At 41.3% G+C, this 18,915-nt stretch overlaps 1 protein-coding gene across 34 annotated transcripts in view; it reads right to left on the reverse strand.

Annotated features, from left to right (window-relative positions):
* The window catches only part of dlg2 (discs, large homolog 2 (Drosophila)), a 103,724-nt gene that overhangs the window by 48,660 nt on the left and 36,149 nt on the right, over nt 1-18,915 (reverse strand). For 20 of the 34 annotated variants that reach the window (XM_047606472.1, XM_047606509.1, XM_047606492.1 and 17 more), the window contains 3 exons: nt 3,368-3,451; nt 1,966-2,130; nt 281-340 (listed from right to left, as the gene is read on the reverse strand). In XM_047606472.1, coding sequence (XP_047462428.1) covers nt 281-340; nt 1,966-2,130; nt 3,368-3,451 — 309 coding nt within the window. Of the gene's footprint in view, nt 1-280; nt 341-1,965; nt 2,131-3,367; nt 3,452-16,665; nt 16,939-18,915 lie in introns of those variants that run through there. The other 14 variants (XM_047606510.1, XM_047606502.1, XM_047606491.1 and 11 more) reach the window with 6 other exon arrangements.

The following is an 18,915-nucleotide window of genomic DNA, read 5'->3' on the forward strand; positions in this document are numbered from 1 at the left end:
GCAAATGGATCACAAACACACAGTGTGTTATTTTACCTAAGTGAGGGAATGACAAAAAAAAAACAAAAACAGGAGCAGCCCACAAGAAAAAGTAAGACTGCTCCTTCAGGCAATGAATAGAAGAAAACACCCAAACAAAGTCCATGCAGCACTGAGGACACGTCTTCTGGATGCCCAGAGACAAGGGAGTTTGAAATAATACCAAAAAAAAAAAAAAAAAAAAGACACAGGGTGGGGTTTCCTCAGAGGTAAAATCAAAATAAATCAAAACAAAACTTGCCATGTAGTTTGCTGTGGTCACACCCGGGTATGCAAGATCAAAACGGGTAACCAGTGCAGGCTGCAGGTAAGAAATGAAACACAAGATCACTAGCCAGTATACTTGGGTAAAAGAGAGAGAGAGAGAGAGAAACAGAAGGAAGCCTAATGCAGCAGGGTAAAAAAAAAAAAAAAATCATTAGTAACCATTGTCCAGTGCTTGTTGACTGGAAGGAGAGAAGAGAAATGTTTACAGACTGAATGAAGATGAGAGGGAGTGGATCTCTGCGGCTTCTTCTAATGTCAATGAGACAGAGCCTCTTTCCCAGTGGGACATCACACACTGACGCATGAAAAATCAAATCCACTAATGATCATTTCTGAACTAATGGGAGACTCAAGAGTCAAGTGCGAAAAAACATCAAGAGTTTTTGGTCCAGAGCTCGTCAATAAACGATTATGAAGTGGGGCTGAAGGGCTGCCTCCATTCAACTACTACTCAACGTCACGGAGGTGAAGAGACAGGATATCTGGCCCAAATTAATTTACTGAAGCCGAATCCTGGTTAATGTTGTTTGAGCCACACATCGCGGCTCTGTGTAACATTAACACAATAAGTGTATTAACTTCAGATGTTAATGTGACATCTGGTACGTCTCCACCTCAGACCAACATGTCGTACTCTGTGACGAAGGGTCACTGGGGCGTAACCCCAACAGATACTGGTTCAAGACGCGGATCAGGCAGAGGGTAAAATCAGACCTAAAGAAATCAGAGCTCCTCATTCTATCTAGTGCACAACTTGTTTATAATCATACATGATAACCATTTAGATGGAATAAAGTGTGTCTGTTTTTTTGATTGAGAGTGACTTCCTTCAGCAGAAATAATTACTTTAAAGAGATTAACTCCACATTTTATTTATTCCAATTATACTGATGATTTATAACTGCCTGACTTTAAAGATCATCACCTAATTTATGTATTTTTAATTAGGTCAAAATACTCAATTTAAAAATACTAACGGTGTGTGTTTTACTAGGGCTGTAGCACATTTCTACATTAACACTAAATCACAGTCTGTACTGACTGAAACGCTACAAGTGCAACTCAGTGCTCTGTAAACTAAGACACAGACGACTTTCAGGCTTTTCCTTCCTTCCCCACTGACTGAAACAGTCGTCTTGTCACATTACCTGACACAAACCGGACACAGCAAAACTTTCAATCAGTTCCAACTCTGCCCTCTGCTGGTTGAAACCTGAACAGATGCAACCGAGTCACCGTCTGATCTTTAGCAGCTACCGACACTAGTTATTCACACAGTGCTAAGAACCTAATATCTAATATCTCTTAACACAGCTGAAATGTGGACCTTGCATGGAGGCATGATGTGAGACACTGTGAGGTTAGAAATTGCACAATGAAACTGAGTGTAAGGCTGAAGGAAGGGGCATGTGAACATAATGTTTTATCATATTCCACCTATAATTATTTATATTATTAACACGAATGTAGCCGTCAAGGCACACAAACATCTGGTCATATTTAAGCCAGAAAGACAAATGGAGGAGGGACTAACAAGACACCGTGCTGGCAGTCGCTCATGGAGCTGAGTTGAGATGAAGGTTGGAGGTGCATGGTTTCTGTGCCTGGTGCTAAAAAGAGTCACAGTGGGAATGGTAGCGCGGACGTTGGGATGCTGACCTTGAGAGGAGAGATGTGGGAGTGCGACACGAAGCCGTGCACATTCTCGATCTCGGACAGGTTCTTCTCGGACACGTGCACGAGCTCCGGGGCGCGCACCTCGTTGGTCAGCCGCGGGAATCCTTGGTCAAGGGGCGGGGAGTCGTCTTCTTGGTAGTGATACTGCTGCAGGTGGACAGGGAGAAAAAGCAAAGTGTGGGAAATGAGCAAAAGGGAAAGGAATATAGTGCAAAAACAATAAGCTTGATCAGCAGTGTGCATCATATTGTTACAGATTATTATTATTATAATTATTCATTTTAAGGTTACAATTTTGAATTTGTCATTCTCTTGATGAAATCATTGTAAAAAAAAAAAGATATTTTCTAACTTGAAAAGATTTATTTTCACAATGAATCAGAAATGCCATTGATAGATATACAGTGCACACACTGTATAAAGATCAACTTGGCAAAACGACATATCTTCATTCACTCCACACTATATTTATGAACATGACATATTAATTATAGACGGGCGGTGCCAAACCTCTGTAGACGCTCTCTCAGCTTACAGCTTTTAGTCACAAAATGTTTAGTAAAAACGGTTGTGAATTCTATTATCTTCATCTTTATTATACATATTACACACATGTATTAAACACATTTTGTATTAAATCAGCATTTAACTTTCTCATCGCAAAAAAATACCAGTATTACTATTAAAATATAAACTTTTAAACATAACTAAACAATGTTTTGTAAAACACAATAAAGACGTTTTTTTTTTTCCATCTCTTCTTATTATTTGACATCACAGACTGTATAAATGTGGACGTAGAACAGCTCCTCAAAAGTCAAGCCAAAGCGAGTACAGCTCCCCCTGGTGACTGGCTGCAGTATAGGTCACAAGCTCCGCCCCCTCCATGTTAGCGGATGCCACAAACTAAAATACTTAACTAAAAAGAAGGTAATTAATATAATTGTGTTGCCTGTTGAAGGGTAAATTCTGAATTACTTGAGCTACAGAAACAGGATGTGACATAATGGCGACTACCCGTTGCCATGTCAACTGCTCCATAGAGCGGTCCCATGGGACAATAGTAGAAAATAGTTAAAAAAATATATAGAAAATAGTGTCAGTTTGGCCAATGCAAGAAAATGAGGAGACATATTTATACAGTCTATGATCGATACAGTAATACAGTTTTGTTTCCATGGATACACGTAATACATGTAATGCCCTGAAACAGACTTTTGAGAAAGCAAAATGTTAATGTGACACGTAGCGTATCGTTGATTGACATAATGAACTTGTTTTGAGTTTGGTGGTGACCGAATCAATAAGAAAGATTCTATGTGAAAGGGATGAAATAAATAAATAGATAAATAAAAACACACAACGCCCGCCGCCCCTCTCTCACCCAGGGAGCGTTCATCAAGGCAGGGGTCATGCAGGGTGGGGACTGGCCGTTGTGGGATGATCCCTGTATTGCTGGTGGCCTGTTCTGGAAAGAGCAACAGGACCAACATGTAACCACGGGGAGCAATCGGCACAGGTCAGAGTTAAGAAATTTACTTTATCTCATCCGGTCAGACAACATCCAGAATCTCAAGCACACGAGGCGGCACAGAAGCGAAAGCACAGCAAGAAGCCCATTCGCTGAAAATGGTGCTACGACACTGTACGAAACACAACAAATGTCAGAGCATGCAGGAAAAATGTGGTCAGGGCGAAACACACGCAGCATAGTAACAGAGGAGCTGCCCCAGAGATACGACCATATCATCCCGTGACACGGTTACACACTCAAGTCAAGCTTAGTTATCAGGCTGTAGATGTCCAACACAGGTATGACACAGTTCTTAACAGGTATTTCTCTTTAAAAAAAAAACAAAAAAAACAGAAACACACAAATAAAACATCATTTCAGGAGCGCTCACAAACACTTCAAAGGGAGAAGCTCCCAGCCTTAAACAGCCAGTGTCAACAGCGGGAATTTGGAGATGACACTTGCGTCAAGGCGGCTATTTGATCAAACCAAGAGAAGGAGCCTTTCAAAGTGACTGAACAGCACTTAGGAGAACAAGGAGCTACGCGCGGCAGTGATTTCCATCCAAGTGTGTGACTTGCTGCGAACAAATTTTATCACCCCAGTGATCACGGTTATTTCTGATGACGCCTAAAGGCAACAATGCAAAGCAACGCAGTGTAATGATGGGATGGGTGCAGATGTGGGCCAGAGATACAGTATCCACGCTACCGGGGCTGCTGAAATTAGAAGTGCGTGCTGACATTTTCCCTTGCAAGTAATTGATTTGAGATTTGTCATTATGTGTTGATGATAGTAGGCTGATAGTAGGATAGTAGGCTTCGCACAACAGATTGAATGAGGAGATGAATGGGTTCAGGTAAGAGGTGAACCAGCCTGTTGACTCCTGTGTCAGATAAGATTTAAACCATTATTTTAATTGAGAAGAGAGAGCAGGATGTCATGGTGGACTGTTTTAATTAATACTCTATTTTTTGGCGTCCAAGAAGAGCGCAGCAACTGCAGTTTCTAGCTGTGCCTGACTAGAAAATGATGGCTAATCAGAAATGTTTCCCAGTGATCAGGAAAACTTCCTCGCCCCAGTGGACGGTTTTTATTAATTTCAGGTACAGTGTTGACACTTTCCATATTTAGGTTCCCTCCCATATATTTTCGCTACGATAAGCCAAACAGCCTGAGTAGGGCACAGACACCTGCATCCTCCCCCTGCAGCAACACGCCAGCGGATAAAACATCTGTGTTGTGAGAAGCGCCTATGCGCCCTTAAAGCTGAGAGACGCTATGTTCGGCTTCGTCGTGTCCTCACCTCTCGAGGGGACATGTGATTGTTCACTGTACTGTGGGCGTATTGTAGCTTTGTCAAGACGAACCTGTCCGACTTGCGTGAGTTCAAACTTCTGGGATTACACTTTGGGTTCACTGGCCCTCACACAGTCAGGTGGTTTATTTATGAAGCAGTCTGAGTTCGGTATTACAAAATGGTCTAATTTGTCAATCTGCAGGTAACTGGACGGGGGCAACACACATGGACTTTTTTAATAAAAGGAAAAGGGGGTCTCATCTCTTGCAGGCAGTAATTGCAGAGTACATTGAAAAAAAGGGATTCGTAGACCTTAATAAGACTCCTACCTCTGCCCTAATAGCCTCCCCAAAATAGTAGCAGGACAAAAGTGCTGAGCCAATGTGCAGACACCTTTCTAAGGCAGAAAGTAGGTGTCAGGACTTGAGCTTTTGTAGTTCAGCAGAGATTCCTTTCCTCTTATATGCATTATCGTTCCATATGTTTATTTTATTTTTACACTAAATTTAAGTCAGTGTGGAGTCTGTTCTCTTCATCTAGAGCTCCACAGCAAAGAAAAGCCACCTCAGTTGTGTCTGTCCTCGTTGCCAATCACTTCTGTTTGAGATTGAAATCCACACACAGTTGTTGTTTATCTTTTTTTATGTGTAGCTCCAGAAATCTTTCTTGGAATATTTTTTACAATTTGACTGTAAAATGAAAGAAGACCCATGCAGAAGATAAATTGGTTCAGATAAGAAGTGAACAGCACAAGTCCTGAAAGTGGACAAGATAAATGGAGTCTCATACTCCCCGGTTACTGTGCACAACTCCATGTCCACTGCTACTGTTGCTCCCCTCTAACAATCTTTGCTGACTAATCCCCACGCCTGGCCCAATTACACTGTGACGCCTCGACTAATGTTAACGTTCATGAATCCACCATCAGGAGAACGATCATGACGTGCGCGCCAACAACACGGGCCGATCAAAAACCACGCTTGCCTTCGGCTAAAAGCTCAAACCTACAGAGTTTTACATATAAATGAGGTTACGTCTCATTCAGCCCGAGCTGAGAAAATCACTACCATGTAAATCCATTAGTATTTCACATCAATCTATTGGATGTGCCGGCATGTGTTTTTACATCAATCGGCAATGATCTGTTTGGCATCACCAGCTTAGAGGAGCCTGATACGCAGCCAGGGCTGGAACCGCTATAATGAGGTCAAATGTTTGTGCTACACAGGCTAAAGACAATAGACAATTCATTTGACCTGGAGCCTGAGAGATAGGCTGTAGGAGAAGCGCTACTAGCAAAAAAAAAAACATCACACAGACACTCTGGTTACAATAACCTAAGAGCGGTGTTGGGGCCACTACAGTTTTGGATGCTGTGTATAAAGTTCGAAATAAAAATGTTGCTTTCAATGAATATGTTGATGCATTAAAAATGTAAAAGCATTTAAGTGAAGAACTCTGCATATAAAATAAACATTTAGTTTTGAGCGAGTGTTACTATGAACTGAGATGTGTAACACATTCAGAAATAACCTCTTTTTATTCTTTCTAAATCTAGAACTACTACGTAATCAAGTGTGAATCAAACTGCCACCCCCCAGCTACTTTCTCAGTTCGTTGTTTACGGCCATAAATACAAGTCATGGCGGTGAGGCGTGATGAGTCCCATGTAAATGTGGATGAGCACGGCTTTGAGAAGTGATGAACACTTTAACAATGAGTGACTACAAGGAGAGAGACGACCCAGGAGGACAAGGAGGAGGGCAAGTATTGTATTTTACTTATATTCTCGGTGTTTACTCTTTAATTTTCTACAATTTAACGGTGAGGAGTCATCACACCATAATCACTGCACACGCCCCTCCAGAGAGACGGCTCTCAACGTGAGGGCTGATGATCCGCTGTAGCTGCGGGGCCGGCCGAACGCAGCTATGTGCAAAGTGTAACCGCTCACGTGCGGTGCTGTCATGCTCCACTGAGAGGGTCCCTCCTCTAATGTTCACTACAGCCCCAACCAGCAGAATCACCACGAGACGGAAATGTGGGATGGCATGGCCGAAGGCAGACTCAGTTCCCCCGTGCAGATTTAGTGTTGAATATCCGAGTGGTTGTGTTCACTGACCTCTTTCTGCGTATATACCTAAGGTTGGACTCTCCTCCCCCCCATTCTCTGCTATAGCCCTTATTTCTGCAGACGGCAGGAGGAGAGCTGAGCTATGGGGAAAAGGAACGCTCGCCTTCTGCTCCTCTTGTTTTTACAGTCAAACGCACGTATTTCAGTTGTCACCAAGGGTTTTTTTTTTTTCTTTTTAGCTTTAGTTTGTCAGTGTTCACATGCAGAGATTCCCCTAAGGTTATTTATTTTATCATTGCTTATATGGAACAATCTCATGGTCAAAAACAACGTTCACACTATGGGTGATATCTCTTAGGTGCTCAACTGTTTCATCCGGCCATGTCCTATACATCAGTCCTCTTGTTTTAAATACAAGATAAAAGCTCCCACTGGTACTGCTGAATCAACTCACTTTAACTAAATCCCTGTTTTGCACACATGATCAACCATGATCATAACACATAAGAACCTGGATGCTACCTGGATTTCGAAGATAATAATTTAGGTGGAGAGTAAATAATAAAAAAACAATTAAACATTGTGCAAAACTTGTTATAGAAGTTTATGAGACTCAACATCACAGACATTCAACCTGTCCACCGCATGTAAAACACAGTAGTATTAATTAAACAAAAAGTGTGGCATCAGTTTTGCCAATGCAAGGAAGTGGGGACGCATTGTCCGTATTAATACAGTCTATGGTCCATGCAGTCTCTAAATTTACTCAAATGAGCAGGATGAAATGTACCAATGAAATGACCTGTGCAGATCATGTCTAAATCTCGTTTGTGAAAATTAAAGATTGTAGCTTGATGCCAACCACAACTCATATCGGCCGCTTGCATTTCCAATCTCGTTTGAGGGATTCACTCTTAACCGTGACAAAGAGGTACGACATCTACATCACAGCAGGTCCAGCTCCGATCCACCTTTTGATCTAGTGATCCTGACCTTGACAAGAGAACGCTGACACACTATTTTAGCTCTGCAGGGTGGCAAATCACCATTGTTTTCGGTAGCAACATGGCTCCGATTGGGAGCTAAAGATCCTGATACCAGCCTCTTCAAATACAAACAGTACGATAAAAACCCAGGATAGAGTCCTGAGGTGGCCCAACTAGACAAAACCAAAATCTCGCCTCTTCTTTGAAAAGAGGTACAGTATTCAAGTAATCAAATAATCATGTATATCTTCCAATAATAAGAAATGTGAAATAAAGTCTCAATGCTGTGATATAGTTAAACATTTCTACCACAGACAATTCAAGGTCTTTAGGAACATTGGCTCCCATACCACTAAACTATTGGATGACTTTTCATGATGCAGTTAGCCTTCTCCTGGTTTAGCGGTTTGATCCCTGATGCATGGATAACACCCCAAAGTGTTCTTAAGTAAGACCCTGAACCCAGACATGCTCCCTGTGCTTAGCAATAGTGCCTCAATGTGTGTGTATGCTTGTGTGAATGAGTGGTAAGATTTAACATTATGAATGTAAAGCGCTTTGAATACCAACAGATAGAAAAGCAACATATGAATACAAGGCCTAGGTCATGGAGCCCTCTCTGTGTTTGCTACAGCAACTGTCTCAAAGAAAACTAATTATTATTCGTATGTAAGTTCACTGTTTTGTGGAGGAGGAGAACAGAAAAGTGATACAATATCTATACAACATATCTACAGCAAACTGAAAACAAAAAAAAAGTATCCGCCTCTCATTTCTCAGTGGTGCCAGATGCAGATTGTGGAGCCAACATTTTAAGTACAGGAGCCCAGTTGTCCTGATCCCAGTCAGCAACATTTTCTCCACATTTTAGAGGAAGGTCAAAATGCAAAAAAAAAAAACAAAAAAAACACCAGTGTCCACAGTCAACCATCGCTGCTGCCATCTCTAACGAGGCCATGGCCCATTACACAGAATAAACAAGAACTACCAGGAATGTCTGGTTCAAACAAGATCGCGTATGCATAGAGGAAGACCGCTAAATATTCGCATCCCTACTAATCATGTGGCCATAACAAACACTGTCTTCACCTTATTGTTACATACATGTAGTCAGAGCCATACTATCAGTTGTCTCCCACCAGAATAAATTTCATATTTCAATCTAAAAGGCTCTTGTGGAAATGTTAAATACACATATTTGTGTAAGGTATTACACATTTGTCGCGACAATACATGAAGGCTGCAGAGGGTCACCGGAATATTACAGTAGATGTAAATGCCCTCATTAAGCCCCAGTGAGCATTAATATAGCTCCAACCAATGCAGACACACACACAGAAAATATACAGATCAGAAGCGACCGACAGAAAGATATCTGCTACTGAGCGACTGAAGCTGAACTGAAAGAGGTCCACAACCTACCTTGCATCCAAACATCAACGACAATGTGTTGTTGGTGCAGGCAACTTTGCAGTGGCACAGCACCGGGGTGCACTCTGGGCTTTTAACTATAGGAGACATTCCTTTTGAAGAAGAAAAAACAAAAAAAAGACTGGCCGGACAAACTGTGGTAACACACAGCTTCAGTGCAAAAAGACCTGAGGTAGTGAGGTAGATAAGAGGTAGCTGCAGTAAAACCAAACCAGGGAGCCAGAAAGAAGGTTCAAGCTTCTTGAGAGCGAGGTTTTACATACAGACACACTCAGTTTGTCTTCACCATACACACTGCCTCCCTCCACCTCCCTCCCCCTCCCTCTCTCTCTCCGCTCACTCAGTGCTGTATCTACTTCTCTTTCCACTCTACCTTAATGACTCCTCCATCATCCTCCTGCTGCTAGTCTCATTTCTGCAGATTAACTCATTAATAAAAAAAAAATCTGTCACAAAACTTGAGCATAATTTGCATTCACGCTTTCATTTTTTCTTCATGCACTATGCAGTAAATGTACAGTACACAAATGGAGCCCCCTGGTGAGCAAGATGTAACCTGATTAAAATAAAAACACAATCAGCATCTTTCATCGCCATGTTTCAGAAACAATTTTTAAAAATGCAAAAACCTTTTCCTGTATTATTTTATTTCTTTATTTCTCGTTTTCATTCATTCACAAAACTGTGAATCGCATTTAAAAGTCCAAAGTTGTGAAAAGATTATTATTACAGAAACAGTTCATTTAAATATATTTGTCAGGCTTTTTCTTAAAGGATATGCCTGAATACAGTTTATATTCTTCTCTAATAACAGTTAATAAATGAATGAATGTATGTCTGTTCTAAACCATGGTATATCATATTGTTGTAAGGTTTCTACAGGGTTCACAAGCTTCAAAAATATTTTGTTGGACATATGTGGGGGTCACTGTGATGAACATCTGCTCCATTGTTGTGAATGTGATACTGTATATTAGAAACGCCTAAAGGGAATCCCATTACACCTGGTCATGGTGGACATTTTACTGCATATAGGGGGAAAAAAAGCCAAAGGTCTACGTCACTGTGACATCACATGGTTCTACAAAAACACTTGTGACTCTGGACAGAAAGATGGATGTAAACTGCAGCTTGACTGGTTGGCATGGCTATATCAACCTATGCACAGGGGATGTGTTTGGAGAAGGTGAGGTTATATAAGGACTCTCAGTGCTATGTACTGATCCTTTTATCTCTGACAATGCTGCAGAGACTTCCAGACACTGGAAAGCACTAAATTATACCTTTAAGCTATTGTGCGTCACATAAAATCATCTAATCCCATTTTGGCGAAAAGCACTAGATTAATAAACAGCTGAATGGCTTTTGGATCCTTGGTTTTCAATGTACACACCACTCAGAGGTTCTACAGCGACAACAACAATGACAGTCTTTTACAGGCTCTGTGTTTCCATATTTGTGTCTATGCCACAATCTATCTATTTAAAGGGACATGTTGTCAGTGAGTATTGCATGGCCCCTAGATACATATGATATATCACATACTGTAGTACCACTCCAACAACTACCAACAGCTACCAGTATCCACCAGTTTAATTTAACCCTTTACCGTTCCACTGTCATATATGGGTCAGCAGTAGCTTTTTGATCCAATCAGAGCTCTGTACACCAGTTGTGTTTGGGTAAATGCTGCACCCAACACATAATTTCCTTCTGATTTCATGGATAAAAGTCCTTATAGGATTCAACCAATACAGCCGACACAACCAACACATTTTGTCAAAACAAAAAAATTCAGGGGAACCCAACAACTTTGGTTCCTCAAGAACAATTATACTTCACAGAGATTACGACTTCTGTCATTGCCTTGGTCTTGGCACTCAAAAGAGACCAAGACCACGTATGGTCCAAAATGTTCATGAATAGCATTCAGTTTACTTTGTACTAAATAGGCGTTTTTTTTTTTTTTTTGGTTTTTTTTTTTGCAAAAAGGTGGAATGATAAGAGGTTAATATTATTCAGCCTGCTAGAAGACATGCCTTTAACAGCAGGATGCAGGTATAACTGCTGCATTGTCTGCATGAGTACACCCTGTACTGACAATTTGATGGTCAAAAATTAAATTATCTTCAGCCATGGTGCAGCACTGCAGCCGTTTCTGTTTTCCAAACACCTTGGCAGACACTGTGTGAAGTCTGCACCCTAATTCATCAGTGCGAGTCTTTGTATGACAGCATTGTCTGGGCTGAGCCACTAGATGGAAGTGTAACACTGAGGATGTTAATGTGGAGCAGCAATAACCTGTAACTAAAAACTCAATTAAAGTCCATTTTGCTAAACAGTGACTGAGGTCGATGATGCTTAATTAAACTGGGAGCACGAGGGAAACAGCGCCACAGTATGATGTGCGTACTGTACATGCACATGAAAAGGACAAACCCCACACTCCAGTATTTGAGCACCGGTGTTCCACAATAACTCGTGTGCTGATTCGCTCTTCTCCCCGCACAGAGATAACCACAGACAGCCATAACATTGTGACCAACTGGTGGTAATCACATGTCAAGTGGAGAACACTGATTATCTCTTCGTCACAGCACCTGTCAGTGGGTGTGTGCACTTGGAAGCAAGTGAACATTTTGTCCTCCAAAGTGATTAATTCAAAGGTGGAAGGATTAGAGTGATACTGACAAGAAGGACCAAATTCTGCTGGTTCTGACAAAAAAAAAAAAGTGTCAGAACAAACAGTGCTACCACGGTAGCTGCAGACCAGTCAGGGCGCCATGCTGACCTCTGACCCAAGCCTCTACAGTGAGTATTAGAAGTGGCCCACGCAGCAATGGAAGACAGTGGCCTGGTCTGATGAATCACGTTTTCTTTTACATCAAATGGATGGCCGAGTCTGTGTGAGTAGCTTATCTGGGGAACACATGGCAAGAGTTGCCACGTGCACATGCTTGGTCTGGTACTATGTTCATGTGATGGTGGATGGCAGATGTATCTAATAACATCTGCATAAAAGCCAGGAACACGAAGAAGAGATCAGTGTTAATCACTTCACTGGTTGGTGGTTTTAATGTTCTGGCTGATCAGTGTATGTGCAACTGGAATAAACAACTTGACTGTAGATAGGAAGGGATCAACCAATGCACTGGGTTACATGACATGGGGAATCCCCACTCAGCAACTGGGCACTTCTTGAGACAATGTCTACACATACGAAGACAAGGGTCACTTTCATTGTCCATCCTCAAGGCTGCAATTCCCAATCAACTTTCTTTTCCTGCCCTTTACCCTTCTCCCAAACACAACTGTATGTGACTAATGACTGTTTTTACCTGCAAACCCTCTTCACATGCTTGCTGCTTTCTTTCCTCTATCAATGGGACAGCAAGGTCCCAACACATTAACAGATTCATATTGCTATTTTGGCACACTTCATAAAACACATGCCACGCTACTCAACTACCAAACAAGAAAGTTTTCATCCACAGGCAGCGTTCTGCAAAAATGACTCACATGAGCATAATAATGCCAGATCTGAGTATCTAACAGATGTAAGTAGTGCTCTCCCTTTGCCTGGGACTGCCATGTTACTAACACTTTGATGTACAACAGGATTTGGAGAGGACCACTTTTGTTGATCTTTCTTTCAGAAACTGACAGTTCATCATGTACACAAGCAGACGCACCATCTTGCTCTCCGTCTCCTCGACGTCAGACAGGAGACCAGCCAGGTGGCATCCATAAATTAGGCACACATTCCTGCAGTGTATAACACCTTATTCCCATATGTTGCAACTGTTTACATGGCTTGGAACCTAGATGATAGTCTTCATTGGTTACTTTTGTAGAAACTTAGGGTTTTGTTGAAGCATGCTTCAGATAAGTACCTCTGATCGTCTGTAGTCGCACAAAAAATGATTTGTTGATTCACTCAAAGTCCTGTCAGCCAACCAAATGTTCCATTGTTGCATTAGTTCCTTCTGCACAATTCCTGTAAATCAGCTTGATGGGAGGGTACATAATGCAGACTACCCTAACATATAATTGACAGATACAATCCCACCGCGAGTTCGCATTTTCTCTTGCAAAAGTTTAATATGTCACGCACCCCTGGAGCCTCAAGGATCTTTCCTAAATTAATTTCACTCAGTGTTCTTTCTCGGGAATTGCTTGCAGCATTTCACGGGGGTTGCTGCTTCACTGTGCAAGATTAAATCCTCCTTTTGGGAAAGGACACTACCTGCATGACCGTTTCTTAAAATTGTGAGCTTTTTAAGCATCCACACAGAGGTTTCAGTCAATAACTCATCTGAGAAGCTGCCTTTGTGGTCATCATCTTTAAATATAACATGCACCGCTTCAAACAGGTGTACGGTACATTCTGTACTCTGCAGCTACCTCAGTCAAATCTCCATTGGGCTACTAAGAATGTCTTGCAGAAAGTCCTTGTCTTCTATTGCTCCCATTCTTTGGAGAAAACTTGGGTTTTACATCAATCAGGCAACGATTTACTGTCTGAATTGTAGAACCGCTCCTATAAAGGAACAAAGGTTCAGAACCAGCAACAGCTGATGATTCAAGAAGTTCCTTTGAGGAATATATGCATCTCATGGTGTGGGGCCCTCTCAGCATAGCCATTACTGATGACATCTTAAAGAAACTTAACGCAGTCTTGGGGATTTTCTTTATGTCTTCGATTCTATTTCTTCCATTAATAAGCGGTTGGGTAATTCACTATTTGACATTTTTGTTTTTAAATCACTCTTGTATTAAACGCTCTTGGCATTTATTATTTGCCCTCAGCAAGGTTTTCTTTGAAATGATGTTTAAACTCCTTCTTCAATTGTAGTTCAAGTCACTCAGCAGACAGAAGTAGAAGAAAAGCCTTGATCATCACGGTTGCCTTTCCAATCTTTACAGACCGCTGATGGATTTGAATGAGTCCATCACCATCATTATATTTTGTGTGGCACCTTTTTCCATTAAGGTCAAATACTTCATGTTAATTCACAATATATGCTGACATCTTTGGGCTCATTGTGAACAAATATGTTCTATCTTTCCCCAAGTCAGGTTCAGACTTTCTTGCTTTCACCTGGACTAGAATGATCTGAAGCATTCCATTACTCCTGACCCCTGTTTATCTTCCCAAGGCTTAAGTTGATACAGATGTTCTATGTAAGTGTTTAATGACTTGTCCAAATAATTTTAGAGTGAATAATGTTGTTGGATGGCTGTGGTTATATTCTTTGCAGATGCTGGGACCATGGGAATCCAAAGATGAAGTCATGCATTCTGTGGTGTTTAAGTCAGCAGTCACGGCAAAATTCTCCAGCTTTGACAGTAAAACTTCCAGTTACTTCCTGCAATGGTAAGTGGTTGCTCCCTGACCCCGACAGATAAAACCGCATCCCCTCCATTGTTACATCTCTTTTCTCTTCTCCTCACGCCCACACCTATGGCTCATTGACTACAGGAGTGGACCTATGTAGATACCCTGGAACTTTTTCAACAGTAAATTAGAGTCTGCTGATTCCTCATTGGCTACGAAACGCGCAGCCAGCTGAGCACAACAAGCTATTTTTACCCAGCAGCTATGACGCAACGTATATCTTTGTTTACCAACAAAGGACCAACTGGTTTCCTCCAACCTGCATCGTCACAACAAAGCACAGAAAGACTGCAATCTTCTTCAAACTGCTACTGCCCCCACCTGACTCACAGCAGTAGACGTAATCGACGGTTTGAGAAGCAGCGCACTCACCGGAGAACTATTCTCCCCTCAAGGACTCAGAAGTAACCTGGAAGATGAATTGAACAGATGAACAGTTTCTTCTCTAAAGCCATCCAGTCCCCCAATGAACGATAAAACTAAACCAAGTATATATTATATATTTTAGATTTACTATGGTCTCACTCTGTGAATGAATTTGTTTGCTACACTGCAAAAAAAGGAATTTCAAGAAAGCAAAAAATCCCTGTATCAAAGAAATACAACTTATATTTTGAGTCAAGATATTATTATTATTATTTTAGAGGACAGCAGTATCACCATCCAGAGTAGGATCTGCATAGATGGAGATGGCTGGTGGGGGGGCATTGTTCCAATTGTTGTTACTGTTGGAATAATGTAAATAAAAAATGTTTATCATTTGATTGAATATAAGAATATTTTGTTTCTTTCTAGTAATGCTGTTTCTGCAGTGTGGTAAAGTATTTTTTGTATGCTTGTAATTTATTTTTCATGAAAAGCATGACTGGTGTGATGGTATCTTACAATTTTCTTATATGATGCACATGATGACAATAAAGGCTCTGGTTTCTAGATGTAGTGTCCCACACATAACTTGTTAGCAGGATGTGCTTATTGTCGGTTTTAGTCTTAACATTGGATTTTCTGACAGTATGACAATCACCCAAGTTGGTTATTTAGGGTAATTTCACGTAAACATATCACTAAAATTTAAGAAAGAAGTTCTTTCTGCATTATGCAAACTGAGTGAAAGACAAAAAAAGCTGATAGCCACGGTGCATGGTGGCTTTACTTTTCCATTCAGTCTTACCTTCCCTCTCTCCCTCTTTCTCCCACATTGCCCCTGCTTAAATTCCCCCACATCCAATCCAGAAAACCAAGGGGGCTTCCCCCTCCGAACAATAACTGCATTCTGACAAGAAAAAGGATAAGCCAGAGAGAGAAGAAGAGACAAAAGCAGCCGGCGAGACAAAGAATGAATGAGCTGAGCTAGAGGCCACTTTATTGGTTCTGACGTGGGGTGGCTAAGGGACAAAAACAAGCAGAGTCAATATGCTTTTCCACTCATTATCATAACCAGCTCCATAGTACATATGAGAAAGCTCCAGCTCACTTATAAATAGATAAAAAAATGCTTTTATGATTTATATGAAGATTAAAACACTTTCTCATATGATTTGATGGCGTATACTGTGGCTACCACAGGTTTTAAAGGATCAAAAACTTTAGCAATTAATATATATAACATATCTTAAATTTCACCACATCAGGCACTGTTCAGTTGCTGATGATCTTTCTGATCTAACTTTATCGCAAATCAAGCTGATTGCAGCACTTAAGAGGATGTACAGTACTTCACGAGATTTACATAGATAAATTATTCATTTCAGGGTGAATGCAGCGATAAAGCAGAGATGGATACTGAGCCAAGAAGGAACTGAAGGAAAAGGAGACTTTGCTGCAGCTTTTTCTACAGAGTTCAAGTTGCTTACCCTCCAAAACTGCAGGGTGAGCTGGCAGCCAACACACACACACACACCCACACACACACAGTATTGCGCTCTCACTCATGTCACTTGTATATTCTAAACTGTGAATGGCCTTAAAGTCTTTCCTTACCTCTGTGCTCTTTTCCTTTTCCTCCTGCATGCCTGTTAATGAAAGTGTGTGTTTGCCTGTGCGTGCGTGTGTCTGTGCATGCATGTGTCTGTGTGGAGACTAAAAACCTGCTATCTCGCTTGCTGGGAAGTGCTCTCTTCAAACTGCTGACTGTTCTCTGACAGGACTCAGACTAGCTGCTCATTGTGCCTCCGTATGTGAGCGTACGTGTGTGTGCAAATGCCGTAAGTGTTGTTGGACAGCAATGAATTGCTTCCCCGTCGCTGCATCGGCAACTGCGGCAAACAAGTTCCCTCCCACACCCCATCCCGCTGTAGGGATTTCAGCCAAGAGGGAACAACGGACTGGACACACAGAGCTGCAGCACGGACACTTCACCAGGTGACACACGACAGCACAGGGAGGCAAGAGTGGGATCATTTAAATCTGGGCTTGCGAGTGTAAATTGGCAATTAACTGTATTTGATTGAGTGCACGGACGTAACGGCTCGTAAAAATGAAGTTAATTCTCGGTCACAGTGATGTCAGTACAGTGGTTCCATTGCTGGATTAATGGTACTGGTACGACAAGAAGAGCAACTTAATGACGCACTCACAGCGCGTCCATAGGTGGATGATGAACACTCTGGGCTACCTTTTGCAAACACAGCAGAAAGATGAGAAGAACAATATCAGATACGCAATCAACCCAGTGTTTCAGTGTTGTGTACATGTTTCTAGCCCGCATTGCTTTTGCATTTTCTAAGCCAACATGCAATATATCATCTGTATTGTGCTGTATCTTGTATTTGTGCTGTCGACTGTATTGTTCTATTTATGCATCTTTAGGAACAAGAACTTTCTTCAGGATTAATAAAGTTTGTATCGTATCGTATCCTTAGAATTAAGGACAATTTAGGACTTTCACTTCACATCAAAATTAGAAGAAGTCTTTAGGAATTAAACCGTTTGACATCCTCCTCGAACAAACTGGCTCAGAAGTGCCTAAAACAAAATAGTTAAGATTGGTTGTAGGGCTATCCTGTTGCATGGAGAGACGTTGTATTTCACAGTATCAGTTGAAACACGGCCCTTAATAAATTGTGTGTTACCAGACTAATATTCTGGATCAAGCTATTCCAGACTAAGAAACATCTACAAACAAGCGAAGACAGCTGCAGTGAAGTCTACGCCAGAAATATGGAAAAACTTGTAGTTCCTAAGACCTCATGACAAGCTGCATTCATGAGTCTCAGAGTAGAAAATGAGTGGAAACTGGTCAAACAGACTGGTCTCAACTACCTTTAGGAAATTACTGCTACCTCGTCGGTACTTCAGGAGTACTCCATTGGTGTCCTCACGTTACGATCTGCCAGGAGATGGAATCCAGGCAGATCATTTATGAGGGAAACTAATGGTTTAAAAGACATGTTGACAATTAGCTTAGTAAACAATATTGTTTAGCTTGTGTTTACTTAGTGAGAGCTGTCAATATGTGATCATCCCTTTTCCTAACACAAGGGTCAGTGCTAGACAACACACCCAGATTCAATGGGACAGCGCCTTGAAGGCTGATTAAACAGCGATATGACCTGATAAAACAAACATACCATCGATGCAAATACACATCACGTGCTGTTTACCAAAACATGCCTCTGGTTGATATATGTTCATGTCTTGTATTTGGCATTTTATGACTGCAACTGTACCATGGAAGAGTAATGTATTGCAAAAGTGAGTGATCAAAGCTTACACTTGGTTGTAACCTGAATAAAAATGGTCTGAAATCACATCACATCAACGCTGTTAGAAAGCATGGTATTTTGATATGTTTTTTGTATAATATCTGCTAAGTCAGCTACACTCAGACAGCCTTCAAGTTCTTCAAAAGACTTATATAACATTTATTATTTACAGAGATATTCAATGCACTGTTCCCGGGTACCTAAAGAAACCCACCATAGTGCCAGTTCCACAGCAGGATGACACAACATCCCTCAATAATTAGATCAGAGGACTAGAAAAATTAAGTCTTTCAACACTTAAATGCTGCACTCCCACCAACCCTGGACCCCCACACCAATAGAACCAACAGAACCAATGGACAACGCCATTTCCACTGCACTCCACACAATGGTGCCCACTTGGAACAACAAAGAACAGTCTTACCCGGGAGACTACACTGTCCAACATTCAACACAATTTTTGCCTTTTGATGGAGGATTTCAGAAAAAACTGCCCTCCACATTATTCTTTCATGCTCGCCACACA

Source organism: Mugil cephalus, chromosome 15 (assembly GCF_022458985.1).
Source record: "Mugil cephalus isolate CIBA_MC_2020 chromosome 15, CIBA_Mcephalus_1.1, whole genome shotgun sequence".
NCBI classification, from domain to species: Eukaryota; Metazoa; Chordata; class Actinopteri; order Mugiliformes; family Mugilidae; genus Mugil; species Mugil cephalus.